The sequence below is a fragment of the Tauraco erythrolophus genome, chromosome 2 (genome assembly GCF_009769465.1).
Source record: "Tauraco erythrolophus isolate bTauEry1 chromosome 2, bTauEry1.pri, whole genome shotgun sequence".
NCBI lineage: Eukaryota > Metazoa > Chordata > Aves > Musophagiformes > Musophagidae > Tauraco > Tauraco erythrolophus.
The window spans coordinates 111,282,150-111,308,195 of NC_141466.1; the positions used below are offsets into that span (position 1 = coordinate 111,282,150).

A 26,046-nucleotide genomic window follows, 5' to 3' on the forward strand; every position below is an offset into this window, starting at 1 on the left:
TGTGAAGGAAAGAGCAGCATTGAGATTATTAGAATTTTAAGGTTTTTTTTCCCCAGACCAGCTAGCATGGATTTAATCGGCTATGGTAAACAACATACTGACCTAAAACTAATTTCTTTTTTTAGCAAATTATGAAGGATCGATGGATGAATGTTGGCCATGAAGAAGAAGAACTAAAGCCATATACTGAGCCTGAACCAGATTTTAATGACACTAAGAGAATAGGTAAGACTTTTACAAGGATGTTGCATCCAATGTACATAGGCAATTTTATCTTGTAAGTCAAACTAAACTCTTCTATCAAATTTGAGACAAAATCTTATCGTACAAGTAAAATGTTTTCTTTTTATTTAAATGAGAAATTTCATTACAATGCCCTCATAACTACTGTTGCGACTTCACTGAGCTGAGATGAATCTACAAGCACAGCACAAGACAAATAAAATTACAGAATTCAACAGGCAGAAGGAAGCAAATTTTGTTATGAGGGCAACATTTTTCATCCGCTGTGGTCAGAGAAAGATACTGTGTTGGCCCTGTAGCTATTCATAGTTTCTATTTGCCAGTGTTTTATTTGTTTGTTGAATAACATTTAATGTTGAATAATATTGGACTATGTTGAGTAACAGTTGAGAGTTTTCAAGAAGAAATTAACAATGAAAGAGGGAAGTTGTAGCCTTTGTGGTTTTGCATAGCAAAGATGATGCTGGTTGAGATGAATCCTAGTTACCTGTTAAATTATAAGGTTTTTTTCTATTTTCGTTGTTAAGTTGTCAGTAAACCCAAGCACTTACTCTGCTAATGTATCTAGCTCTTTTTACTTTTAGACATTATGGTCACAATGGGCTTTTCAAGAGAAGAAATCCATGAATCTTTAGTAAACCAAAAGTACGATGAAGTCATGGCTACTTATCTACTTCTAGGTAGAAAACCGCCTGAAGTAAGTGCTACCTAATGTACATCTTCTATTCTGGCCTCTATATCTAGCTGAGTTGAATGTTCTGATCGTTGATGTTTTTATGAACTGTTTTGTAAATTTAAAAAAAAAAACTGTGATCAATAACATTGATATCTTTCCATTTTCTTATCTTCTTGGTTAGCTGGTTAGTTCCCATATGAAGAAATAGATTGGATATAGTATCTTCACATACGCTTGTAAATATATTGAATTTCTGTTTTAAAAAGCTAGCTGTTAATTTGGAGTGGCATGACTTCTAAGTGCTGAGTCGTCTTCCTGTCATGTGTGTTTATAGTTAAAATCTGAAATAGTTAATTTGACTAGAGCAATTATTCTTCTAACTGCTAAGATGTGACATCCTTGATTTCTTAGAAATGTACTCATCCTTTCTCATTCATACACTATATTATAGTATATTTTATTATTTAGTAAGTAATTGCATCATAGCCATTAATAAATTTGTGATAGAAAATCTTTTGACTGTTTTGGAACTGGAGGGATCTGTAGATCTTTTGGGACCGCAGGGATTTTCAAGAAATCAAGCTGAGACCAAGGCTTTCTTTTTGAAGGAATTTTTTTTTCCTGCTGCTTTACTGACCTTCCTTCATTTCCAAGATAGTGTAGATCTGATACGTGCATCCTTGAATGCATTTTCCTACAACATCTCTGAACCAGAATTCCCTTGTGATGGCAGAGCATGGAGGAAATCTGTCTAGAATTATTTTCATTTAGACTGCTTGGGCAAGGATATTTGTGTTTTCTACTGCTCTTACTTAAAACTTCTGCTTCTTAGATATCAACAAACCAGTGGCTGAGTTACATACCTTTATAAAGATGTGTTGAAGGCCGTGAAGAATCCTTGAATCAGTAGTACTTGCTTTTTTAGCCCCTCTGACTCAATCCGATGCATTTTGAAATTGTTCTGAAGCTTATAAATGCTCTTTAAGCAAAAAAAAAAAAAAAAAAAAAGGCAGGGGGAGCCATTCTTTGGATAAGGTTTTAAAATAGCACGTTTTTTCTTGCTGTCAAGATTCTTCTAATTTTATTTTGAGCATTCATTAACTTCTTAGCTTTAGCTGTGTGTTTTTAAAGCACATTAAACACAGATGAAGTCATAAAATTCATCTTGAAGAAAATTAAACTGTGGATAAAATTTCAAATTAAAAAAAATGCCTTTGATTAGAACTCTCTGCTTTATTATGCCATAAAAGTACCAGTAATGTTAAATTTTATTTATTATTTGAAAAACTGTTTTTCCTGTAGTTTGAAGGAGGTGAGTCCTTGTCCAGCAGCAACTTGGGTCAAAGGTCTCGTCCTAGCAGTGACCTCAACAACAGTTCTGTGCAGTCTCCTGCTCACCTGAAGGTCCAACGGAGTATATCAACTAATCAGAAACAACGGCGGTTCAGTGATCATGGTGGGGATGACATTCCAACAAGTAAAGTAACATAAACAATTTAAGTCTGAATGTGCAGTGTTTTGTGAACCTGGCAGATCCACCACTCTGTGCATTTGTTGTGTAGCTCATCGTGCTCCGCTGTGATGCTTTTATTTGTATGAACGCTTCTATGGTAAATCCGGGTCAATGTAATTTACAGATTTAATTTTTTAACTTGTTACTCGGTTGACTCACCGAGTAAGAGCTTGAGGATGTTTCCTGTTCAGGAAGTAATGGCAACATATCCATCTGGATAAACTCAAAGGCAGCAAACCATTGTGTTTATCAGTATGCTTGGAGTTGGGGCCAAATTGTTTGTTTCCAAGAGACAACAATTTTACCGAGTATTCAGGAAACATTTTCAGGTGAAAGAGATTACCTCAAATCAAGTGCATATTTAAAACATTAAATGAAACATGATTTTTTTTTTTGTCTCAGAGAACTATCAAATTACTAGAAATATTTCTAAATGTTTGGCCCTTTTCTCTGCCTAATTTACATTGCTATTTCTGATTTTTTTCCCCCCTTTTTTTACTATTCTTCCTCCGTGTTAGTGTGGTGGTGTTTTTTTCAAGAAAAGTAACCAATATTGTGAAGATTATCAGCTTGATCTGATTTTATTTCAAGGGAATGTAAAATTCTACTGATGCAGGATTTTCCCCAAAGCATTTTAAAGAATGATGAGGGAGAAAGGATTGTAGTTTTTTTCAAGTGTAAACATGCTTTTAAACACAGTAGTTCTAAGGTTTTCAGAGGAAAAAGATCTTTCACAGCGTTTAGAGGTAAAAGATATGTGGCATAAAGTACTAAAAAAAGTAATTTGAAAAGTATATTCTACTTCCTTTTTTTCATAATATTGCACAAATTGCATGGATTTAAAATGAGAATTAAAATACTCTTTTAGATTTTGCATATTGATCTGAAATGGGAACTAATTCTAAAGTGCAAATTGGTAATGAAAAGAGAGTAGGTAAAAAGAATGTAGGCTGTCAAAGCTCAATTTAATAGGTTGGTGTATCTGCTGAGTTTGCAGTCATAGTTGTTCAAATGCTTTTTTTGGACTTGGGGAATTATATTTAGACTATTTTGGCCAAGAAAAATGCAGTGATTATTTTTAGGTATTTATTAATACCGTTTTTACTTGGCAGTTGGTCCCTCAATTCCTCCTGCTGTGTCATACACAAAAAGGGCTCAGGCAAACAGTGTGGAAAGTGAACAGAAGGAAGACTGGGACAAGGATGTCTCACGCAAACTTAGCAGCGCTACAGTGGGATCCAAAGGAGAGATGGCTGCAAGTCCACTTGTGGGTCCAGAGAGAAAGAAATCAACTACAGTTCCCAGTGTGAGTGTGTGTCCTTTTGGCTTGTTACATTTATTTTTCCCTATTTAAACAAAATCTACAGCATAAGGTTACTATAGCCATAATGGTTAGTGAAAAAGCCACTAAGTCTATTTCTGGTGACTTTTACTGGCAGACAGAAATAGACTACAGTAGATGTCTTTTAAAATAGATGTTTCCCTTCCTCTCATGACTTTACTTTTTCTAACAGCAATATAACAGTAAGCACAAGAATGTCTGCACTTGGGCAAACTGAAGATCCATCAAGACAAATAGTGGATATTTAGGGAAGGAACGTTAAGAACAGAGCCAATATGGTGGAGTGCTCTTGTTCTGGTTTATAATGCTTATGTATCGACAGGAAAGTCTAAAGACTTCCCACGTCAGAGATTTCATTTGAATAATGCTACGTAATATCACTCATGAACTTTTCCTCTGTAGAATTGTCTGTTGAGCTTTCTGAAACCACTTCCACATTTTGGATTTCAGAAATGGGGTGAGGTGAGGGGGAGCAACCCACTTGTTCCCTGGTGTGTGTGCCTGTTGGTGTTATGAGTTACATCCTGGTTCTTGTATTAAGAAATTATTAATTTTGTAGTTCTTCTGTTATGATATCGTTCATAGTTTTGTAAACCACTATCATATTACTGCCTCAGACATCTTTGTTCCAAATAGGAAAGCCTGTCTGTCGTAATGTGAAAGTATCTACTTTGCCTTGTGGAAGTTCCTGTGCAGTAGTACCGGCGTTACAGGACACACATGTTACAGGAAGAGTATTGCATAGCATTTAAACAGTTACTTAGGAGCAAGAGGTCATGGGGGCAGGACGGGTGAAGAAAGAAATATGCATGAATCGTAATTTAAGATTCAAGTATACTTTTTGCTATTTAAGAGACGTGCTGTAATAAATACAAAAATTCTGGCCATCTTTTAGTACAGTAGACAGGCAGCAGGAATTCTCATTGTCCTTTGGGATTCTAAGTGCTGGGCCCCATCTTTCATATTCAGGGAAGATTATAGGCATTTCTGCTAGAATTCTCTTTAAACAAAATAAATGCTGAAGTTCATTTAATTCTTAGTGTTCTGTAGGCTGTCTGCAATATATCCACAGATGCTTTAAACATTTTTTTTCAAATTTTAAGTAGAGTTTTACACACACGGAGAGTCTTAGAAATTATGACTGTATGCATTGCATGCTGGAGCTTTGAGTCTTCTAAGATTAGATTTCATATTTGAGCTTTCCCAAAACTATATTGCCCCAAAGCTGATCAGAGTCATGTATGATACAAGCCGATATGTCAAAAGCATTTATCTGCTTTGTGAGAACTAATTAAATGGAGTATCTTTGCTATGAAGAACAAGAAATTTATTTACGTGCTAATGGCAACTTCACTATTTGTACATTTTTAACTGTTACTATTTTGGGGACTTTAACAGGCACGATTAAGGAATAGTGGTGTCTGGTATTGCAACAGTATTTGAGGTTGAGCAGCTTACACAAAAAAAATGAGTTTGTTTTTTAAAACACATTTAAAATGAACAAAGCTAATGTGGATAATTTAAAATTACTTTTGTGTAACTTTGAGGGTAATATGAGGTTGGGGAAGGCAGGGTTTCTTAAAAAAAAAAAACATATCACCTTCAGTCATATTAGTCTAACTTACGAGAGTTTAATTTCAAAAACAGTCACTGCAGGTATTAATCTTCCTTACAAATTGGCTTTGAAACAGTTTATTCAGTAGTCTCTGCGGGGTGATAGTAATGCTGAAAAGCTGTAGGTGGAGACCTGAACACACAGTAAATCTTGCAGAGTTCATCATGTCCTACAGTACCCAAGTTTAGTGTATTTGAAATGTTTTGGCAGCGTGCATCAGAATGTAACGTTAGCACTTTGCAAACCTCTCCCACCCCAAATTCAATATGTACTGTATTAAAAACTGAGAATTGTATGTTGTGTACTGAAAGTAAGTCTTCAGCAGCTACTCTGTGCATGGCAGGGAAGGAGGAGAATGTTTCTAGGTATTTTACAAAGTATGTGCAAATTGAGATTAGTTAACAGAAAGAAAATCCCATCAGTATTTGTTGCTACAAGACCCGTTTGCTGTGTTATCTGCATCATAATTTCTGGATTGACTGACACAGATCAGTAATATTTTCATTTTTCTCTTGAAAACTCTTTTGACAGAGGGCAACAAAGTGTAAGGCTGGAGCTCTAGTTGGCAACTTAATCTGCACAGGGAAGCCTTCCAAACAGCCAGATAGATGTTGAGATTCCAGTTTGTTCCTTTGATCCCAGAGACAAAAAATTCACTAACACATTATGTGGGAATTGGATAATAATACTTAGTAAAGCAAGTGTCAGCAAAATTACATTTCTCTACGTTTTCTTTTAGCATACTCTTGATACAGTAATGAGATGGTGAATGAGCTATTGGAAAAAATTATTTGTGTCAACAGATTAACGTAGTGCATATTTGAAGACATTAGGAATATACATAAACAGCTGCCATTCTGTTTTGATTTGCTTCCAATGCTTACATTTTTGTACAACATAATATACAGTAGAAAAAAGAATTTAATTTTAGTCTTAATTTTCTTCTAGAATAATGTATTTTCTGGTAGTGGAATGACAAGGAGGAACACTTACGTTTGTGAGCGTTCTTCAGATCGCTATTCTGCAATACAGAATGGAAAGGACAACAGGTATTCTCCAACTTTTCTTGCTTATTAATTTGGGTACAAGAACTGAGGCATAGAAGCAGCAGGTTATGCAATTAATCAATACCATTATGAAGCATAACATGAAGTCCAACTGCCTGTTTTCATCTCTTCTTCCACCACAGTTTCTGTGTTTGTGATGAAATTTGTGACTAAATGTTTAGATCTGCCTTTGCCTCTTTTTATGGAATCACATTTATTACTGAGGGTTTACTTGTTCCTCAAAGTAACTAGGCTCACAACTAAGTAGGCAATTCGGCTGTGGAGGCTTCAGATGGATCACCCTAACATGTAGCCTGATCCTTTTTCATTTCTCTTAGTAATCACTCAAAGTTGAAATTGTTAAGACTTGTCCATCCTTTTTGGTATCGCTTTTTGACCTAAATGATATTTTAGTCGTAACGGTAACCAGTTTGTATCAGTATGTGGGATGATAATTGCACTCAGTTTAGTGTGTTTTGTTAAATGCCGTTGTATTTGACACTGCGACAATTACTGTTTTCAAAAATATGTTCTTTGTTTATCCTTGGTGCTAGTTAACCCTACTGAAAAATAAAACATTGACTTTAATGGAGAGTAATAAAAACTGGAGGTTTTTAGTTTAAAGCAATAGATATTACTCTTAATTAAACTATTTAAATAAAACTGTTAAGGTAAAATTAACAAAAAAATCCCTAGCATGAAATAACATTGTCTAGTAAACTGGTTTGGTTTTGTTTTCTGTCTTAGTGTTTGCATTTTTTAGTTATGCATTTAATTTTGGAAATAGGAAAAGTATAGGGCTATTGATCTATAGTAAAATAATGAGCTATGGAACATGTAAAGTACAGCCATTTCAAATGCTTTAAGGAGGTATGTTAAAAAGCAGAAAGCTAATATTCAGTATTTAATTAATATCAAATTATTAGATGGGTGCTTTCAAAAGTGTCTTTCTAAATTTTTGTGTAGAGTTTAAAACATTTGAACAAAGTTTGTAACAATCCTTTTTTAAAAAGAAAGAAGATAACAGACCTTTTTTAGATTTAGGGTTAAAAGATAGACTAAAAGATTTTTTTCTAATTTCACAAAGATGGATAAAGTTTTTCTTTCAATAGATTCAGTACCAAAAACACTATAATGAGAAGGAATTGTATTTCAATATTTCATTTCACAGTTTATAGTTAATTGTTTTTCTATAGCATTGGAAAGACAGATGACTTTTAATCCCTTTGTCTTTCATGAGGGCAATGAATATGCTCAGCTCTTTGAGTATATTCTGAAAAATGATGGAGAAGAATTTTCTTTTGAGTTCATATGCTCGGCTTTCTTACAATACCTTGTGTTGCAGTTGAGTTTGGATTTGGTGTAGCTGAGCATCTTGTGTCATCAGATTATTCATCCAAAATCTTTACCTCTTTGCTACAGATACTATTTAGCTTTGGGACTGTCATAGCTAATACATTGTTAATGCAGTTTCATTTGTGCTTGTAGAAGCAAAGCTGTAGTTTGGCTTAAGTCATTTGACTTTTGTTTTAAAAAATTAATAACACAGTAGTTTTGCTGCTATTTCCATCTCTTCCTTGCCACTTAGGTGAAGCAGAAATAAAAGTACCAGTAGAGGGAACTGTGTTTTGAAAGGGTTGGCTCAGCCTAGCAGTGACTGGGATAGCCCAGGTCCTTTAAAAACAGAGTCACTTCTAACTGATAATGTGACAGCAATTCCAAGTGTTTCAAGTTTTAGGTGTTTGAGTTTTAACTGAAAATAAAGGTATTCACTTCACAAAAGGAGAGTTTATTTCAATCAATCTGTTTGTCTTTTGCAAATTTCTTTTTCAGTATTTTTTACTATTGCCATGTATTCTTTGTAGTCTTTCTTCATTACTTTAAAGCTTACACACACATTATTCAATCTTGGGAGGAATGAAAAGGACTGATTTAACATTTATGGTGATTTGGTTTATGAATGGACATAATTTTCTCAGAATTCTGTAATCTCTACTTTAGCTGACTAAGGCAGTCTGGTCACTCAGACTTCTGGTTATTTAAACAGCACTTGCTATGTTCTGAAAGAAAAAATGAGTTGTTATTTTCCCTGTTTTCTGTGGGATTTTACACTAACCTTTCTTTTCCCTTTTCATTTGTCCATCCCTCCGCCTTGCTGCCATGGTAAAAGCCTAACAGAAATGTCTGCGAGTAGCACATCATCTGCAGGCTCTGCAGTAGCTTCTACTGTATCGACACGGCCTCGACATCAAAAGTCTATGTCTGCCTCTGGTCATCCTATAAAAGTTACACTGCCAACCATCAAAGATGGCACTGAAGCTTACCGACCAAGGTAATAAATTGATTGTCATTTCTTTAACGCTGTGCACTTTAAAAACATTGTTGTTCAGTTCCTGATATACTTCAGTACTCTTGCAATCTATTCAAAACGGTCATATCGTGTTCTGTTTCGCAACAGTAGCTCGCTCAAGTAGTGTGGGTATTACAGATGATTTAAGCTTGATTTTGTTCATCACGCATGTTTGCATACAGTTAAAGTTGTTCCTTGACTGCCTCCCTCTGGAAACTTCTGGAAAATTTAAGTAGTTAAAAAATTTAACTAATTTAGACAGGATGGTATAACACAGGCTACCATAAATTCAGATGAAATACTGAAATGTTAATCTCTTGGTTCTGTAGATTGCCAGGCTCATTTCTCTCTAAAAGCACCATAGTATAGTTGCTCCTACTATTAACTGCCAAGTAGCATTATATGTTTTATCTGTGCCAGATGATTACTTCCTAAGAAATATCTGTTAAGTTTTTGGAGTGCTTGTGTGTTAAAGGTTTATGATGAACATGTTTTTCCGGAAGAGGGCTGGGAGCACTTTCAGATCTTACTACAGACTTTTCTGCCTTTTTCCTTTGTCTTATTATCTGTGTATACTTTTTTAACTGCTCTTAACATTCGAGATAATTTGATTTTACAATGAAAATATCACTTGATTATTTCTAAGTATGAATCATAAAAGCAAATCAGTAGCAGATTCAGTTTTTTAAAAAAAAAAAAAAAATCAAGAGCGGGGTTTTTTTCCTGTCTTTGAGAAATGGTTGTCATGTAGGAGGGTTGCTAGCATAGTCTTTCTCTTTATTTATGCTTCTGTTTTCCCAGCAGTGCAACTCAAAGAGTGCCTGCTGCTTCCCCATCTGCTCATAGTATTAGCACTACCACTCCAGACCGAACCCGCTTTCCTCGGGGGAGTTCAAGTCGAAGCACTTTCCATGGTGAGCAGCTAAGGGAGCGGCGTAATGCCACTTACAATGGACCACCCGCCTCACCATCACATGAAACCGGTGCTTTTGCACATGCTAGAAGAGGGACATCAACTGGTATAATAAGCAAGATAACTTCCAAGTTTGTTCGCAGGTTAGTACCTCGATTTTTAAGAGAAAAAAAAAAAAAAAGCCCAGCCTTATAACTAGGGCCATATTGCAAAGTCATTGAGAATTTCCAGTTTAAGTCTGAAGTAAATGTAAATTTAGTTAGAATGCTGCTTGTTTTGTGTGTTCCTTCCAGAATCTGCCTTGTTTTACTTCTCTGTGTATATTGTAACCATTATGTGTGACCAGCTGTTTCGCTACTTATCTTAAAGGAGCAAGAGAATGCCACTCAAAAGGGTTTTTTGCTCATGCTTTGCAGCTAAAATACAAAGATGCTACAATTAAGTTAAAATCAAATGAACTTAAGTACTGAAATCAGTGACTTAAAAACAAGTCATTTAATGTTAATATTTTACTTTTATAACTGGGTGCAGTTTATTGCAAGGGCTATATTTATAACCATTTTATTGCTGTGCTTAGAGGAACTAGGTATTAACAAATTATTTCAGGGACTTCTAAAATCTGTGAATAAATGAGAAGCTTAGAAGTGGGCAGAAGTCTGGATGTCTGGAAATACTAATATTTCAGTATCATGTAGCCTCTCATATCATGTTACCACCTTCTTCAAATCTAAGTTCAGGATTCTGAAAGAAGAAAACCCACGCATCCTGGAACTGCATTCATTCTTGTGATGATGCTAACAGTCATCATACTGTGAGGAAAGGTGCTTGGAAAGATTTTCAAATACACTTTAATATCAAGTGACTGTTGACTTAGCAGTCAACAATAGCTTTCCCAAAAGGGGACTTAATTTTCAGTTTGCGTCTTTCCAGCAGTGGTTTACGTATAATTCTTAAGCCTACTTATGGATGCGTCCCCATACAGCATTATTGCCAGTTTTGCAACAGAATTGTGTCTTGGAAGCCTCTATTTTCTTTGCAGAATCATGCTGTTATGTACTGAATTCTATAATTTGGGGGAGGGGGGCGGGGAGTCAAAGCTGAGTTAAGCTAGTAGTGACAAATTTGTAAGTAAAATATCGTTAACTGTGTAAGGTGATGTTACAAGAGAAGAGAGAAAGAAATCAAATGCAGTGATTCCTCATAAAATTGATTTAACCTAGTGAGCTGATAGTGTGTCAGTTTGTGTCTAAGTAATACCTCTTACGGTGATGTAAAAGAAAAAAGAAAAGTATGTGAATGATTTTCTTTTTTCAGAAACCTGAGGATACAGGACTATGATCCTCCATTATTGGTATCTCCAGCACATACATAGTTGAGGGGAAAGAGTTTGTTCTCTGGTTTTAAAAAGAAAAAAAAAGTTACAGCAAATTTAATCAACTGTGTTGTCAGTGTAGATTTCCAAATACGAAAGGTATTTTCTGTTAAGTAACTAAACAATTTCAAGAGCACAGGCTGGTTTTTTGCATTATAGCTCATTGTTTTTTGCAAAGAATGGTATCTTGAATTTTTATGAAGAGTCAGATCAAATAATTAATGTTTTCATTATACACAATTAAACTACAATATTAAAATAATATTGTAAACTATGTATTTAGAATTAACATTGTAAAGTGATGACTTTTAAAATGATCTTTACTATAGAACATTTTATACAATTTCCTCTTATGTTTTATAGTGCTACAAATACGTTTTCCAATAGTGAAGGCCTCAGAGTTTTTGTTTGTTTTGTTGCTTGGGGGGGTGGGGGAGGTGTTGGTGTTTTGTTGTAGGGGTTTTTTTTAAACTTTGAGTTGTTTGAGACTTTTAGTGGCTGGGATTACAGGGGTGGAGGTTCAGGGGAGTTATTGCTGTTCTTTCAGTTGGATCACATAACTGCATGCCTTTTAACTTCTGTACTGTTCAGGAAATAATGGTTTAAAGCATACTTTGATTAGAACATGTCATGAAAGACTTTTTTACTATCTTTTGGCAAAGGTAAATGCCTTTTCTGGTAAGTATATAAAATAAGTGCATAATTAGAATGCTTAATGAATAGGGTATTGAAGTATTTTGTATCAATGATTTATGTCAAATCATACTTCTCTTATATTTGTTACTAGATAGAGTATTTGTGTTTTGAAGGTATTTAATTAGCTAATTGAAATTGGGTGCTAAAATGTTTGTAGAGTAGCACTAGGAACATACCTAGGTGGCTCATACAATCTGTGGATATTTTTCAAGTTGCTTCAGACTAAAAAGGCACAATACAGAACAGTTCCTTGGTAAAGTACAGTTCTAATTCAACAAGATATAAAAGATACGTTTAACCTCAAACTCACCGGTAATCTTGCCAAGGTCAATGTAACGGCTGATTTGCTTAAAGTTAAGCAGATGCTGAAGTAACCTTTCTGAACTGGGCTCCAAACATTTGGTCTCACAAACTCTTAGGCACGTCTTACCTTTAATTACTTGAGTGTGCTTAAGCATGGGCATGTGCCGAAGTGCTTTCAGGACTGAGGACTGAAGGCCTGGCCCAGAAGGGTGCAGAGCGGAGCCCCTTTGGACCACCTTGATCTACTGCTCCTCTGTGCTTGCTGGAATTACATGTGGCCATTGCTCTGTCTGCAGTAGGTTGAGAACAACGTGTTAATTTTAGCATCAATTAAAAAAAAAAAAAAAGTTAAACAATTACACGTCGGAGCTGAAGGAAGTTAAGGTATCATAAAGGGGAATTATAATTACAGCTGTGAAAAAAATACTATTAAACAGTATTAGGCTTGACATTATTATACTGATTATTTTTTTTGTTCAGTAGCTATTTAACATTGTTCTAGATGTAGGTTTTCTTAACTTTTATTTTTCACCTTTATCATTGAATCTCAACCTTAACTTTGTTTTGAGGGATCCAAGTGAAGGCGAAGCCAGTGGCAGAACTGACACCTCAAGGTGAGGAGCCACTATTAATACTTCGCTCCTAGGTCTTTCGCATCAAGGTTTAAGTGATTTCTTAAAAATTTTAATCAGGGTGTAAAATAGCATAGTACTTAAGTAATCTTCATTTCAAAAATGTTTTTTATTTGGGGGGAGGGGGTTTTGGTGAGGTCCTTTATCCCTCATTTTGCTTTCTTGCAAAGTATCTAATATAAAACTTCATTTAAGCATATTCCTTTGAATAAAAAAGCCCCCTGTAGGAGTTAACCAATCATTTAGGCTCTTAAAGTCATGTTTTGGCTTATAAATATTTAGTGGTGTTTACTTTTGGTTTCAGTGGAAAATGTAGCATACTTTGTATGTGTGTGAATGTATGTATATATTAAATTTTTACTATAGCTACATACTGTGTTCATTACTAAAGCTAAAGCTGCTGTTTGCCAGAAGTAAACACCTTATAGTCCCTTAAAAAGAATGTCACTTTGCACTGAGAAGTAAAATAAGTGACATTCAGACAAAAAGGGTGGTGACTGCTAAATATTGAATTTGTATGGCAACTGCTGTACACAAATCTATAGATGCTTTGTTAGTAATAAAGCATTTCTTCATATGCTCATTTTCCAGTGTATCTGCTCTCTTGCCATGTTTCAGCATTTGGTTCTGCATTCTTGGTGTGCTTAGCACAGTGCATAACTTTTTATTTTTATGCTCTCTAATGAACAGGCATTGTAGTTTGCATTCTAAACTGGTCACTTACAGAAAGTATTGACTTAGTTTTCAAAACAGAAAGCCTTTATTTAAAAAAAAAAAAAAAGCAGCACATTCTTAACAGGATACATTGTATAATACACAATGCATTTTATCTACGTTAGCCCTTTTCAATTCAAAGTCTATTAGCTGTCGAATTCTTGATGTGGAAAGGGAAAAGAGATTAATGAAATGTTCAAATGAATTGTGAAGTTGCTTTCAGCTCTTGCTTTCATTCTCTAGCTTCCTCTACTTTTTGTCATCCTACAGTGTCTGTTTTGGGCTAAAAGTCGTTTGAGATCTTATCCCTGCCATGCTCTATCCCTTAATATTGATGTAGTTCTCTGGGGATCACGCGGAAAGTTAAATTAAAAATGCTTGTTTTGACTCCTCTCTGAATAGTGACAGTTATAGACTACCAAAATGAGAACAGCACCTTTCCCCAGTGACAGATGGGGAGGCATCAGGCATCTTGAGTACCTGGGACAAGAACGGAAATAGTTGGCCATGGAATTACTTTAAAATAATTAGTGCTGTTTCTCAAAACAATGGAATAAGTAATCTGTTTGGTAAAGAAGCGCCAGAGTAAGAACATTTATTGGAAATTACTCTCTTGAAATTTTGTCCAAGTCATTGTATCGACTAAAACACTTTTGTGTCTACATGTCACTGTTTTTTCTGTGAAAAGCTGCTGGCTGTTTACTCAACTGGTTGACAAACAAGCTGTTTACAACCAAATTACAGCACAAAATTCTGTTTCATCAGTTAAAATAAAGCACTTTATTATAAGGTTTTTTTACACAGAGAGAGGTCAAAAATACATTATAGATACAAAAAGGAAAGATGGAAAAGAAGGGAGGGAATTAACTGAAGACTTGTGAATCGCAGGGTGGGGTTTCTTCCTCTGCTGCTTTTTACAGTATGATTTATGCTTCAGGATTGTGTCCCTCAACTTCAGTTTTGTTGGTGTATGGCATGCTCCAGATCATGAAACCAGCAGAACTTCAGTCATGCTTTTACATAGATTTCACTTTCTTTGGAGCAGTATGGAGTAACGTGTGTCTGCTGCAGTTACCATTGCACATGTCATCAGAACGTTTTAAAGCAGGGGTTTCCAAACTTGCTTTTGCTTGTGTGCCACCACTGGGATCTGTACTGGTGCTGGTGGCAGCTCCCAGCACTGTGCCGAAGCGCACATGAGTGTAGGAGATGGTGCACAACCGTTCCAACAGTATCCATCTAACTCTTTGAATTAGCTTGCGTGTGACTAGCGGTGTGTCAGTCACAGTTTAGAAACCCCTGTTCTAGAACTATATTTCTCTTCTGTCTCTTGGCTATACTGCTTTTATTTTTGACTGTTCTGTATGTCACCTCTTCCAGGAGTGCTTCTGGGGAGCCAAAAGACAGAGAGAAGGAGGATAGCAAAGATTCGAAGCCACGCTCCTTGCGGTTCACGTGGAGTATGAAGACTACTAGTTCTATGGACCCGAATGATATGATGAGAGAGATTCGGAAAGTGTTAGACGCTAATAACTGTGATTACGAACAAAAAGAGAGGTTTTTGCTCTTCTGTGTTCACGGTGATGCACGACAAGATAGCCTCGTTCAGTGGGAGATGGAGGTCTGCAAACTGCCACGGTTGTCGCTCAACGGAGTTCGTTTCAAGAGAATATCTGGGACTTCTATCGCATTTAAGAACATTGCATCCAAGATAGCAAACGAGCTTAAGCTGTAAGCAGAACCTAAATTTTTTTGGATCAGGGAAGATTCATACATGATCTACACTTTGAATGTACTGGTTACGCCTAATGTGATTGGCCTGTGAAACTCCCCATGTAGAAATTGCCCTTATTGCAATAAGGTTATACATAGTTATTCAGAATTGTAAAGTTAAATCCAGTATGACCTATATTAAATAACTGTAGCTAAAGAAGTTATGTTCACATGTACAGGTAAGTATATAGAGCATTCTGTTCATTTTATGTTCATAGAGTTGTATAATAAAAAGATGACTGCTTAAATTCAGATCTTGTATAGTTGTCTAGATTTCTGCACAGAAATGTATGTTTGATGCTTTCAGTTGGAAAAGTTCTTCCCTATCATTTACATTTTTGGTGGTTTTTATAAGTCTTACCTCTATCATGCGTTTTTTAAAAAACTTGTGTCCTGAGTCAAATGCACAATAATAGTTTTCACGACTGTAGCATGACCATTTTTAATTATTTAAAGATTGTTCATGATTTGAACCAAAAGTCGATGAATAATCGGCTTTTGTTCTACACGAGACTGTTCCTGCTTATCTTTGGCTCTTATCCTTGTTATTGGACAGTGTTTAGTTGGGGGAAAAATAATAAAAAAAAACAAAACAAACAAACAAAACCAAACAAACATGTTTACAGTGTTGGCACTTACAGTTTAAAAACTTTGTTCTGCCTTGGGCCAGCTCAGAGCTGTGGGGGAACACGGTAAGGGAACACAGGCGTAAGTGATGTTCTGTCTGCAAATTACAGTGCGTGCTCCCATGGCCCACTAACAAATGTAGCACCAAAATGGAGAACCATTAATTATTTCAGTTGAATATCATGGTGTAAAATATCACTGGTTTGCTGCCTTCAGAATACTATAAATTCCATTTTATGGAAATATATTAATATTGGGACTGTTTAATAGCACAAGGTAATCTGAAGTGTTGACCAATTGTATAAGTTAATAATACCACCTCAGGAATTAGCTTGGCTTTTGGAACATGTGCCCCCAAAGAGTACATGCAATTCCACATAATATTTTACAGCTAAACATACATTGTTTATAATGATAAATTGTTGGTTTATGCTTTTGTGGTTGTACAGTTTGTTCCCATGTAACCTGTTTGTGTTTAATATTTTACCAGATTTCTTGTATTTATTCCACATCATTATGCCTGTAATGTGCAGCTTTGTAATTAGGCACTTGCCTACAGAAAAGAAAAGAAAAAAAAAAAACACACCACATTTTTTTCCTTCATAATTAATGATTATAAACTATGTAAAACCACTAGTACTGGTACATTTTAATACTTGTTATTTTGTACTGAATTAACCATAGAGGTTGGTTGTGCAATGTTATTTAATGTCGTAATTACTGTAATATCAACATATGGGCCCCATCTGCACACTCTCGTGAAGAATAGAAAGTTCATTAAGAAATTGTCACTTTAAAAAATAAAACTTAAAAAAAAAGCTGTGGTAAACTCTGTAACCCTAAGTTAGAAGGCTGTAAGTGTAGTAAATGTGCCATTCTCTAATGGCTTCTTGACCGAGATGGACTTTACATACTGTACTGTGATGTAGCTTTCCTATGTAACGGTTATGTTCGGAAATGGACGTGTATTGTTGCCTTAGAAAAAGGGTGGTGTTTGGAAAGAAAGAACTGTAGCCCCTTTTCTTTTTTTTTATCTGATGTTCATTGAAACAAAATCTGATGCAAGTCATCTTGATTCACTGGTGCACTCTATTAAAACTTACTTGAACAGTTCTCGTACTAAAATACTTGTTGTTTGCCCTTCATAAAAGCGCAATAATTACTGCAGGTAGCAAAATAACCTAAAGGTGTACAGGCTTCGTCTTCTACGTTGCGTGAATTCAGGATAAGCATTGCATCGGTTCTGTGGTCCTGCACTGTCCAGAAAGTATCAGTGGTTTAGCCCTTCTTAGAAAGGGATATCCAGGAGCTATGCCGGAAATTCACCAAAAGTCAGGCTTAGGAGGGGTTTGTGCATCTGCTCAATTTACTCGTAAATGTCCATGAGTGTTCAATTGTCCTTGAAAATACACCACTGGAACGTAACGGTGATGTTAGTCCAGGATCTTGTATGAACTTAGACATGAACCAAAACCCTTTGCCTTTTGAGAAGGTTCAGTGGGAAAAAAAAATAGGTCATGTTGTGAGGCGGTAGATTAAGTACTTAGGATAGCTTCCCACTTTACAGGCCGTGATTTTACCCGGCTGACTTTGCCCTAGATTGTTGCTGGTTTTCAGTGCTTCGTGTAACCAGAGATGTATTGGTGTTCCACAAAGCACAGATAGCATTCCAAGAGGACAGAGGTTACACATTTTGGTTCAACTTTCCCATAAAACGTGGCACCCCCGAGTGCCAACTTAATTTTTCTGTATACGGGCAGTTTGCAAATGATGTGATTTCCAGTAACTGCCAGCACTGTGTAATTTCCCTGATTCCCAGACCCTGCTCACCTCCTTCCTGCTTTTGCCTTGTTGGAAGACGAGCTGTGAACCACATTACACTCTCCATAGTAAGTATACCAAGTGCTTCAGCGAGGGCACAATCCGAGTGCGAAAGGTGTAGCTGCACCCAAACACCTCATTTGGCTTTCCAAATCTCCTGTTCCTGGCAGGAATAAGGCAGGAAGATCTGAGAAAGAGACTTTTTCAGAACTGCTGGTTTTATTGGCAAGGAGATGGTACTTGGTATAGAACTTAGCAAGATGTTGGATACTGAATCTATCCATGCCTGGTTTTTGAGTCTCTCAACAGCTGCCTTGTTATGTAGCTGTTACATGTAAGTTACTCCTTGGGTAAGATTGGGATGAGAACATTTGGATCTGAAATGCAGCCTGACTTTCACGTGGGAGCACATCAGTGTGGCGTTTTATCAGCACGGTTTTAACTTGAGAAATCCGAAAGACTGTTAAATGCCATGTCATGTTCCACAGCTCCAGGAAGGGATAGAGATGTCTCAGATCTCCAGAGGGCTTATGTATTTGATTGTAATTCCTTGGCAGAGTTTCTAGGGGCTGCTCGAGGTGAGGGGTAGAAGAGTGAACAGTTGGACTACCGCATGGTTCTGCTGTTCTGGGTTGAGGTTGGCTTTTTTTGCGTTCTTTAAAGGTATGCTGAGTAGTATACCTTTAAAGGTGTATATGTAGTACTATACAGTACTTCCAGACTGAAGATCCCTTTTTGTGTAGTCCCATTTAAAACACTCAAATGTATTGTTGTGGTTTAGGCCAATCCGGAAACTAAACTCCACACAGCTGCTCACTCACTCCTTCCCCAAGTGAAGTGGAGAGGAGAAAAAAAAAAATAAAAGGACTGAGGGTCGAGACAAGAACAGAGAAAGCACCCACCCACCACCCGGGCAAAACAGACTCTGCTTGGGAATAAAATAATTTATTAACAAGTTACTTGAGAGGATAAAAAGAAAACAAAGCCAGATCTTAAAAACAACACCTCCCCCCTCCTTTCCTTTTCTTCTCGGCTCTACCTCCTCCCCCAGCGGCACAGAGGGACAGGGAATGGGGGAGTGCAGGTCAGTTCATCCCATGTTGTTACTGTCGCTCCTTTTCTTAAAGGAGGAGGAGTCCTTACATCCTTTTTCCCTTGCTCCAGTGGATCCCCTACTCACAAGAAAAATATGCAGACTTCTCCAGCGTAAGTCCTACCTGCAGGATGCAATCCTTCCCCATTAGATTGCTCCAGTGCAGGCTTTTACCACAGTCACAGATTCTTGCGGAGTTGTTGCCACTCGCTCTGGCGTGGGTCGTCCCACGGCCACGGACTTTAGATGCCTCTCTACCTTGTCGTGTGTCCCGTTCTCCACGACTGTCCTCAGGCTTAGGCATCTCTTCTCCAACGTGGCTTCTCCATGGGCTGCAAATGGATCTCTACTCCACCGAGCCTGACCTGGCTGCAGGGGGGCTGCTGCCATCTCGCCACCGGTTGCAGGGGAAACTCAGCTCCAGCACAGCTCGTCCCGTTCCACCTTCACTGACCCGGTGTCGGTGTGGCCATTCTCTCAGGTCTTAGTCCTCTCTGAGTGAACTTGGCCCAGTGGGCATCCTGGGAGCGAGGCGCTCCCTGAGTTCCCCTGGTGGCTCTGCCATCGCCATCCTCAGCGGGTGGTGCCGGCCTGGTGCGGGCAGCCGCCTGGCCGGGAGCCAGGGAGCAGGAGCAGTGCCCTCCTCCCTTCTCTCCTCACTCCTGGGCAAAGCACCTTTTCCGGTTCCTTTGTCCCAATTTAAATAGGGCAATTGGCAGAGGCGCCAATTGGCTCAACCCCGAGGGGGATGGGAGTCCAATCTGGTGGCCAGAACCGGGTCTGACCCAGTTCCGAAACCAGGGAAGTCACAGGGAGCAAATCCCCTCTCCTGCCACCAGAACCCTTTTACACAAACCCATCACATATATGTAGGGCAATGAAAGGACTATAAACGTTTGCTCCCACTTCTGTGGATGAAAAATAATGCGTGAGAACCAAGTGGCGTCATTAACACCATGTAGTTACACGATACTAAAATTCCATGAGCTGTCAGGCCCGAGACTTTTGATACCCGGTGTCATACACCTAAGAGGTACCTTGGACCTCTTAATCTCGGAACGTGTTGTGGTTCCTCTGCCGCCGTGCAAGCAGAGACAGTAAATCTCCACTGAGGTGTGTTCTCTGAGGTTTTGACAGTTGAACTCTGAAAAATAAACTTGCAAGATACAAACCCAGTGTGTGGGAATAGGCCTGTCCCTCTTGAGGAGACAGGTTATCTTTTGCTAACCTTGCACTTGCCTCGTTTAGGGGCAAAGTATACATTCAGTAATGGATCTATAAATAGAAAACCCAGACGCAAACACTTTTCAAAGCCCCAGAAAAATACTTCATGCCATTTTTTTTCTTTAAAATTTTTTAAGGCGGCTTGAGGTTAACGAGATGAAAGATCCCATTCGACAGCTGCTTAGAGATTACTGATGATTTATTTCTCAATGCTGCTACTTCGTCTTTCAAACCATCTAAGGAAGCAGAACATTAGAATCTACAGCAATGTATCGGCGCATGCAAAATTTAACTCCCATACCTTGCTGTTTCAGGCTCTATCACAGGAACGCTGTTCAAATAAGTACCTAGGAGAGGACCTATGGTGCTACTCTGTTCCATTGTCTCTGCAGCGTTCAGGCCATACCTGCACCTCCAGGATGTAGGCAAGTTCAGCAGCCGGCTCCAGGAGGTGGGAGAGAGAACTGGGTGGCTCAGAAGTGGGTCCCACAGGGCTGCCGCAGCTGAGGCCGGGAGGAAGGAGGCGCTCCGAGGGCAGCCCACGATCTGTGGCAGGTGTCCATTTGGGACTGGTACTCGGAGCATGAAATCCAGTCCTTGGTTTAGGTCTTCACCTCAGCCTTCAGGAGATTTAAATTAAAAACCTGACCATGCTTAGCAGGAGTGGTGATGCCTTTAATACAAAATAGGGGAAGAGAGAGAGCACTTTTCTGGTAGCGACAGACCTGAGACCTAGCTCACCTAGCTCACGCCTTCCACCCTTCAGAGGACTTGCCAGGCTCTCCATTACACAGCTTTCTGACTTGAGCTGAGGCGATGGCTAAACAATGTTCCTGGAGCAGAGAACTATGCTAGGTGCAGGATTTACTTGCTGAATGTTAAGGGCACCCCTAGGAGAGACACAGTTTCAAGGCTTTGTTTCTTGGTAAGAAAAATCCACAGTAAAGGATTAGTCTCCCCTTATTGCATCTGCTTATGCGAAATACTGGTACTGCTATCAAATGTTGGTAAAGAGACTAACTGGTTTAATAAATGATACCAATCCTCCCTGTACAATTTTGCTTTTCCTGATCTACCCCAGCTATACGAACGCCACTTAGGAAGTGCCCTTCCTAAACTGCAGCCCACCCACCTGCAGAGGCGCATGCCTGTCAGCCCCCCTGCATCTGGGCAAAAAACTTTGCTTTTAAATGATGGCCTCGCTACTTTCCCCTTGGCCTGGGGGAGCAGAAAGGAGCCCTGCCCATACGTCGGAGATGCTGTTCACCCGAGGCTGGAGGTAGGAACACCTTCGACAAAGGGATTACGAGGGAGTTCGGCTTTTTTTCAGGCGGGTTGCCCAGAGAAGTTGTAGATGCCCCATCCCTGGAAGTGTTCAAGGCCAGGTTGGATGAGGCTTTGGGCAACCTGGTGTAGTGTAGAGTTTCCCTGCCCATGGCAGGGGGGTTGGAACTAGATGATCTTTGAGGTCCCTTCCAACTCTAACCATTCTATGATTCTACGATTCTGTGAAGCCTGCTGCTGGCACGGAGTGGTGCATGCGATGCCAGGGAAGGAGCCGTTTCAGTGTTCCTGTCGCAGGAGGTCCCGGTGTGGAAGCCGGAGCAGCCCGGGTGCACTGAGGGGGGATGAGTCCCGCGAGCGACACGGTGGGTTCCCCCTCTCCTGAGCTGACGGGGGGCGAGTCCCGGGCTTCCCTCGGCAACTCCCCGCTTCCCCAGCAAGGCGAGACGCGGTTTGCCGCACCGGGGCCGGTACCCGACGCCGCGACCCCGCCAGCCCTAACCCGGCTACCTCGGGCCGGTTTCCGCGGCCACAGCCCGTACGGCGGCGGGGGCCGGGGCGCCTCTTCCCGCAACCGTCCCGCCCCGGGGAGGGGGCAGCGGCCGCCTCCGGCCACACCTGTGGCGCAGCGGCGGCGGAGGAAGCGCCCGGAGGTCCGCGCAGACGGGCCGGCGCCCGGCGGCACCATGACGGTGGGTGCGCGGCTGGGCGCCAAGGCGAGGGGCAGGTACTCTCGCCGCGGGCCCGGCGACGACCAGGTCTCCATCCTGTCCGGTGAGGAGGAAGAGGAGGAGGAGGCGGCGGCAGGAGCTGGGGGCAGCGCGGGGTCCCCGCGGGCAGCGGTGGCAGCGGCGCCGGAGGAGGAGGAGGAGGGCGCTGGCTCCAGGAAGGTGCGCTTCGCCCTCCTGCCCGACTCCTACGAGCCGCTGGTGCCGCCGCGGGCCGCCGGGAAGCGGCCCTACGGGAAGCGGCTGAAGAAGTACGGCAAGGTGAGGGCAGAGCGCTCCCGGGCCGCCCGCCGCCGCTGCCCGGGGCAGCCGGAGCGGGAGCCCTCGTGGCGGGCGGCGGGGCGGAGAGGCCGGGCGGCGGGGACGGGCGGGCAGCGGGGTCTCGGCGGCGGCTTTTCCGAGGGGCTTTCGGAAGTCCCTGTTGCCCTTCGGGCATTTGAGGCGCCGATGCTCAGCTCCGAGGCGGGGGTCTGCCCGCTGGTTCACTCGTGCTCTTGCCAGGGAGGAGCCGGTCCTGCCGGGGAAGGCAGGACACCCACCCTGCCCTGGATCAAAGAGGAGAAAATCTGCCGTTTCGGAGTGAAAATGACACTAAGCTGGTCCATGTGACGGGTACTTGGCCTTTCTTTGTTCTGCCTTTCTCTCGGCGTCATTGTTTTGACACTATTCCTTAAAACTTCCAGTTAATTGACCTGCCTTTTTTTTTTTTTTTGATTCTATCTAAGTGACCGAAAGAAAGGATAATAACATCCCTCCAGTAACACCCATTTGCCAGTTTACCTTCTAGTTGTCCCCTGAAAAATCACTGGTAGGAGTTAAAATTAAAAAAGCAACAAGTTCTTCATTGTGTAACTACCATTTTGGATCAAAGTTGTTTTGCTTTCCTGTGTGGAAAGTCACAAGTCCTGCAGTCCGGTGGTTAATTTCGTTGTTTCGTTTTTCGGTTTTGTTTTGGTTTTGTGTTTTTTTTTTTTTTTACCCTGGAGGATAAGTGGTGCCTTTAATTACAAAAATGCTATTTGGAAGAATTCAGTTATTTTTCTGTTACTCAGGTCACTTAAATACAGCTCAGGTACATCTTGGTTATTTGTAGCGAAAAACAGTTTCAATGTTTGCAGGAAAAACCTGTCTGGTGTTGGGAATCCTTTCCTACCAGGGAGATTACAGATGTCGGTACGAGACATGACTTAAGTCTGCTACATTCTTGAAAAAATGATGGTTTTGGTAAAGATATGCTTGCTATGTCTGACATGCAGAAAATACGAGTTAGCTTGGCAAAATTACTTTTGAAATTCACAGAGTTTGCAGATGACAGCATAGTCATGAGCTGCCTCACAAATACTACTGTTTCGTAAAGAGATGAATAGCGTATTTCATTCTTTCATGATGGATTTGATACTTTGAGTTTCCAGCACCGTGACTTCCAAGTCACAGTAACCACATGTAGTATGAAGTAGTCCCCAGTCTGTAGGCTTGATTTATACAGAGCAGTTTTCGGAGCACGGCCGTGTCGCAGCAGCTCATAATTTTGCTATTAGTGCTATTGCTATATGTGCAGTTGCTATGAAGGTGCTTATAACAGTGTTCAGAGCACAGGCCAGTTCTTGGATGCTGTGTATTCCCTTTTATATTGGTCAGACAACATCCTCATGGGGAAGGTTTGCCAGCTTGGCTTTGGCACTAAAGGACAACTCATGAAAAGTGTTGGTGAGGTCCTCTGGGTAGGTGAGTTGCACACGCTGCAGGAAGGAGGCAAGAAGTCACCAGTGCAACATAGTAGGACAAAGGCAGATACAGGAAGGGAAGGTCCTCCGTCTCCTCCTCTGTCCCTAGGCTCAAGCTGCCTTTTTGCTTTGCATCTTAACTCCCTTAAGTAAATTTCTACAGGAGTAAATGCAGCAAAAATCAGCTATGCAGTGGCATCGTGACAGCTGAAGGTTTTCATGTGCCAGTACCGCTGTAGTCCAGCTTTAAGAAATCCTAGGAATGTAATAGATATTGACTGGATTTCACCAATTTCATGATATTTAAAATTATATCCTCTGTTTCGGTGTTTTCCATATTACAAGAGATGGTTCTGATCTAGTCCCACACAGCCATGAAGTGTTACTAACAGTTAATTCTGATACTGCTCCCAAACTGACCACGTTGTATTAATTTCCCGATCATGACCAGCCATATGAGCAAAAGCTATCAAAAGTGAAATTAAAATTAGATTAAGGTTTTTTGTTTAAATAATGTGTAGCAAGTTATCTCTAATGCAGTGCACAGATGAGTTCTTAAACCTGTACAGACTGAAAGGGGTCAAAACGTTCTTATTTTGACCAAAGAAATCTTGTTTTGACAAAAAGCAATGAAATTTCCATACAAGTATTCCTGGTGATTTACTGCCTCCTTGTTCAGCACCAGTTTTAACAGTTTATGTGCTTTTAAGGATTACCAACAGAACATGTGTGTGTGGGAAACACGTACCTGTGCAAGCTAGGTGTGAATTTAAGCTGGTTTTATTCTTGAATAGAAGCCCACGTAAAAGCCTGGCTTCCTGTGGAGGCTGCATCCGTTCAGTTTAACTATACTCTGTGGGTGTGTATTTCTATATAAAAATAGACGGTAAAATGTCGTTCCATGCTCAAGCCCTCACAAGCTGTGGGAGAAGTTCGTTTTCTGGGTTGGTGACATTGCCTGTCGGAACGATTTTATGCGAAGATATTTTCTATCCCCTCTCTCTCTCTTTTTTTTTTTTTTTAATCCCCTTCTCCCGTCTCTCCGCAGAACGTCGGCAAAGCTCTGCAGAAGGGATGCCGCTACTTGGTGGTCGGCCTGCAAGGATTAGCGACGGCCTATTCCGCTCCCTTTGGGTTGGCAGCTCAGGTAGCATCCTTCATCCGCTAGCGCAGCTCCGCGCACCCCACCGGGGAGGATGCCAGGCTGTTGCTGCTTTCTTAGGATTAAATCTGAGACCCGCATCTGAGAAACCTCTCGGCCGATCAGTCCCAGCTCCAAGCACCTCTGCCAGCTCCTTCCCCCGGACTGAGCGCTCTTCCCTGCAAAAGCTTCTAGCGCTTTATAAAATCAGATCAGGTCAAAGAAATGCAAGGATGAGGAAATTAATCTTCAACTAATTGAGCTGAAGTTTGTTCTCGGACATGAGTTGGTTTTCTAGAGTTTTGTTGCTATGTGTGGAAGGGAGCCAAAGACGGATGGAAAAGCAAGTAGATGAGGGAGAGAGGAATGAAGGAAAATAGAGGATATGAGGGCAGCTGGGGATGTGGAGATTCGAGTCTGGATACTGAGAGGAATTGTCGAAGCAGTGGAGGAAACAGCTAACAAGGGATCAGGAAAAGGTAGTCTTTGGTTTTCTGATGTCTTTTTTATTTTCCCCCTGAGAAGGTTAAGATGATGAGTATACTTAAAAATATACTTGGATATAAATGGAGTATCGTCTGAGACACAGAGACCTTTGTTGCATTGCAGTTGTTTGTGTCACAAACACTGGAAATAATGAGCCTTTAAATTTCAAGACTGATGTAAAAACCCAGAAAGAAAATGAGATGTGTTTGTCTTCTAATTTTCAGGCATTAAAGGTTCACTGTAATTAACATTTTAAATTTTTCCCCTGCTACTGTGAAACTTCCAAATACTTCTCTCACTGAGAACGGAGTTTATATCTGACATACCTGATTCTGGAAGCCGGGGCTGCAAGAACACCCAGTTCTGTGGTGTTCACTGGAAAAGAAAATGGATTACCTGCTGCATCTGAAAAAAAAAACAAACCAACAACCATACAGCATTTGGTATAAGAATTTACAACTGTTTTGTATAAGAATGGGGCCAAATAACCTGCCAGCTCCATCTTCATTTCCGTAGGTGGAAGTTGTAACTAGAGAATATCAACATCAGATGGCTGAGCTCAATGGTGCGGATGGAGCAGCTTCCGTGTCACACCTCCAGGGATATAAATCTTGTCTTGATGACACAGGAACGAGGGGGTTTGTTGGCCTTCCAAATTCTGTGGGTTTTGATTTTTTTTTTTCTATCAGTCTTTCTTGGTAGCAGTAAAAGATTTCCCTGCTAGCACTTT

General features: G+C 40.1%; 2 protein-coding genes across 7 annotated transcripts in view; both read left to right on the plus strand.

Annotated features, from left to right (window-relative positions):
• The window catches only part of MARK1 (microtubule affinity regulating kinase 1), a 59,808-nt gene extending 44,025 nt beyond the window's left edge, over positions 1 to 15,783 (plus strand). The window contains exons 10-18 of one of the 6 annotated variants that reach the window (XM_086631733.1): positions 126 to 225; positions 828 to 940; positions 2,222 to 2,396; positions 3,545 to 3,738; positions 6,338 to 6,438; positions 8,606 to 8,767; positions 9,587 to 9,841; positions 12,639 to 12,683; positions 14,796 to 15,783. In XM_086631733.1, coding sequence (XP_086487859.1) covers positions 126 to 225; positions 828 to 940; positions 2,222 to 2,396; positions 3,545 to 3,738; positions 6,338 to 6,438; positions 8,606 to 8,767; positions 9,587 to 9,841; positions 12,639 to 12,683; positions 14,796 to 15,150 — 1,500 coding nt within the window. In that variant the 3' untranslated portion in view covers positions 15,151 to 15,783. The remainder of the gene's footprint in view (positions 1 to 125; positions 226 to 827; positions 941 to 2,221; positions 2,397 to 3,544; positions 3,739 to 6,337; positions 6,439 to 8,605; positions 8,768 to 9,586; positions 9,842 to 12,638; positions 12,684 to 14,795) is intronic. The other 5 variants (XM_086631734.1, XM_086631735.1, XM_086631736.1 and 2 more) reach the window with 5 other exon arrangements.
• A 6,140-nt stretch (positions 15,784 to 21,923) lies between these two features.
• C2H1orf115 (chromosome 2 C1orf115 homolog) lies at positions 21,924 to 24,857 on the plus strand. Its single transcript, XM_086629581.1, has 2 exons — positions 21,924 to 22,226; positions 24,738 to 24,857. The coding sequence occupies exons 1-2, from the start codon at positions 21,924 to 21,926 to the stop codon at positions 24,855 to 24,857; spliced, it is 423 nt and encodes a 140-aa protein (XP_086485707.1).
• The last annotated feature ends 1,189 nt before the right edge of the window (positions 24,858 to 26,046 follow it).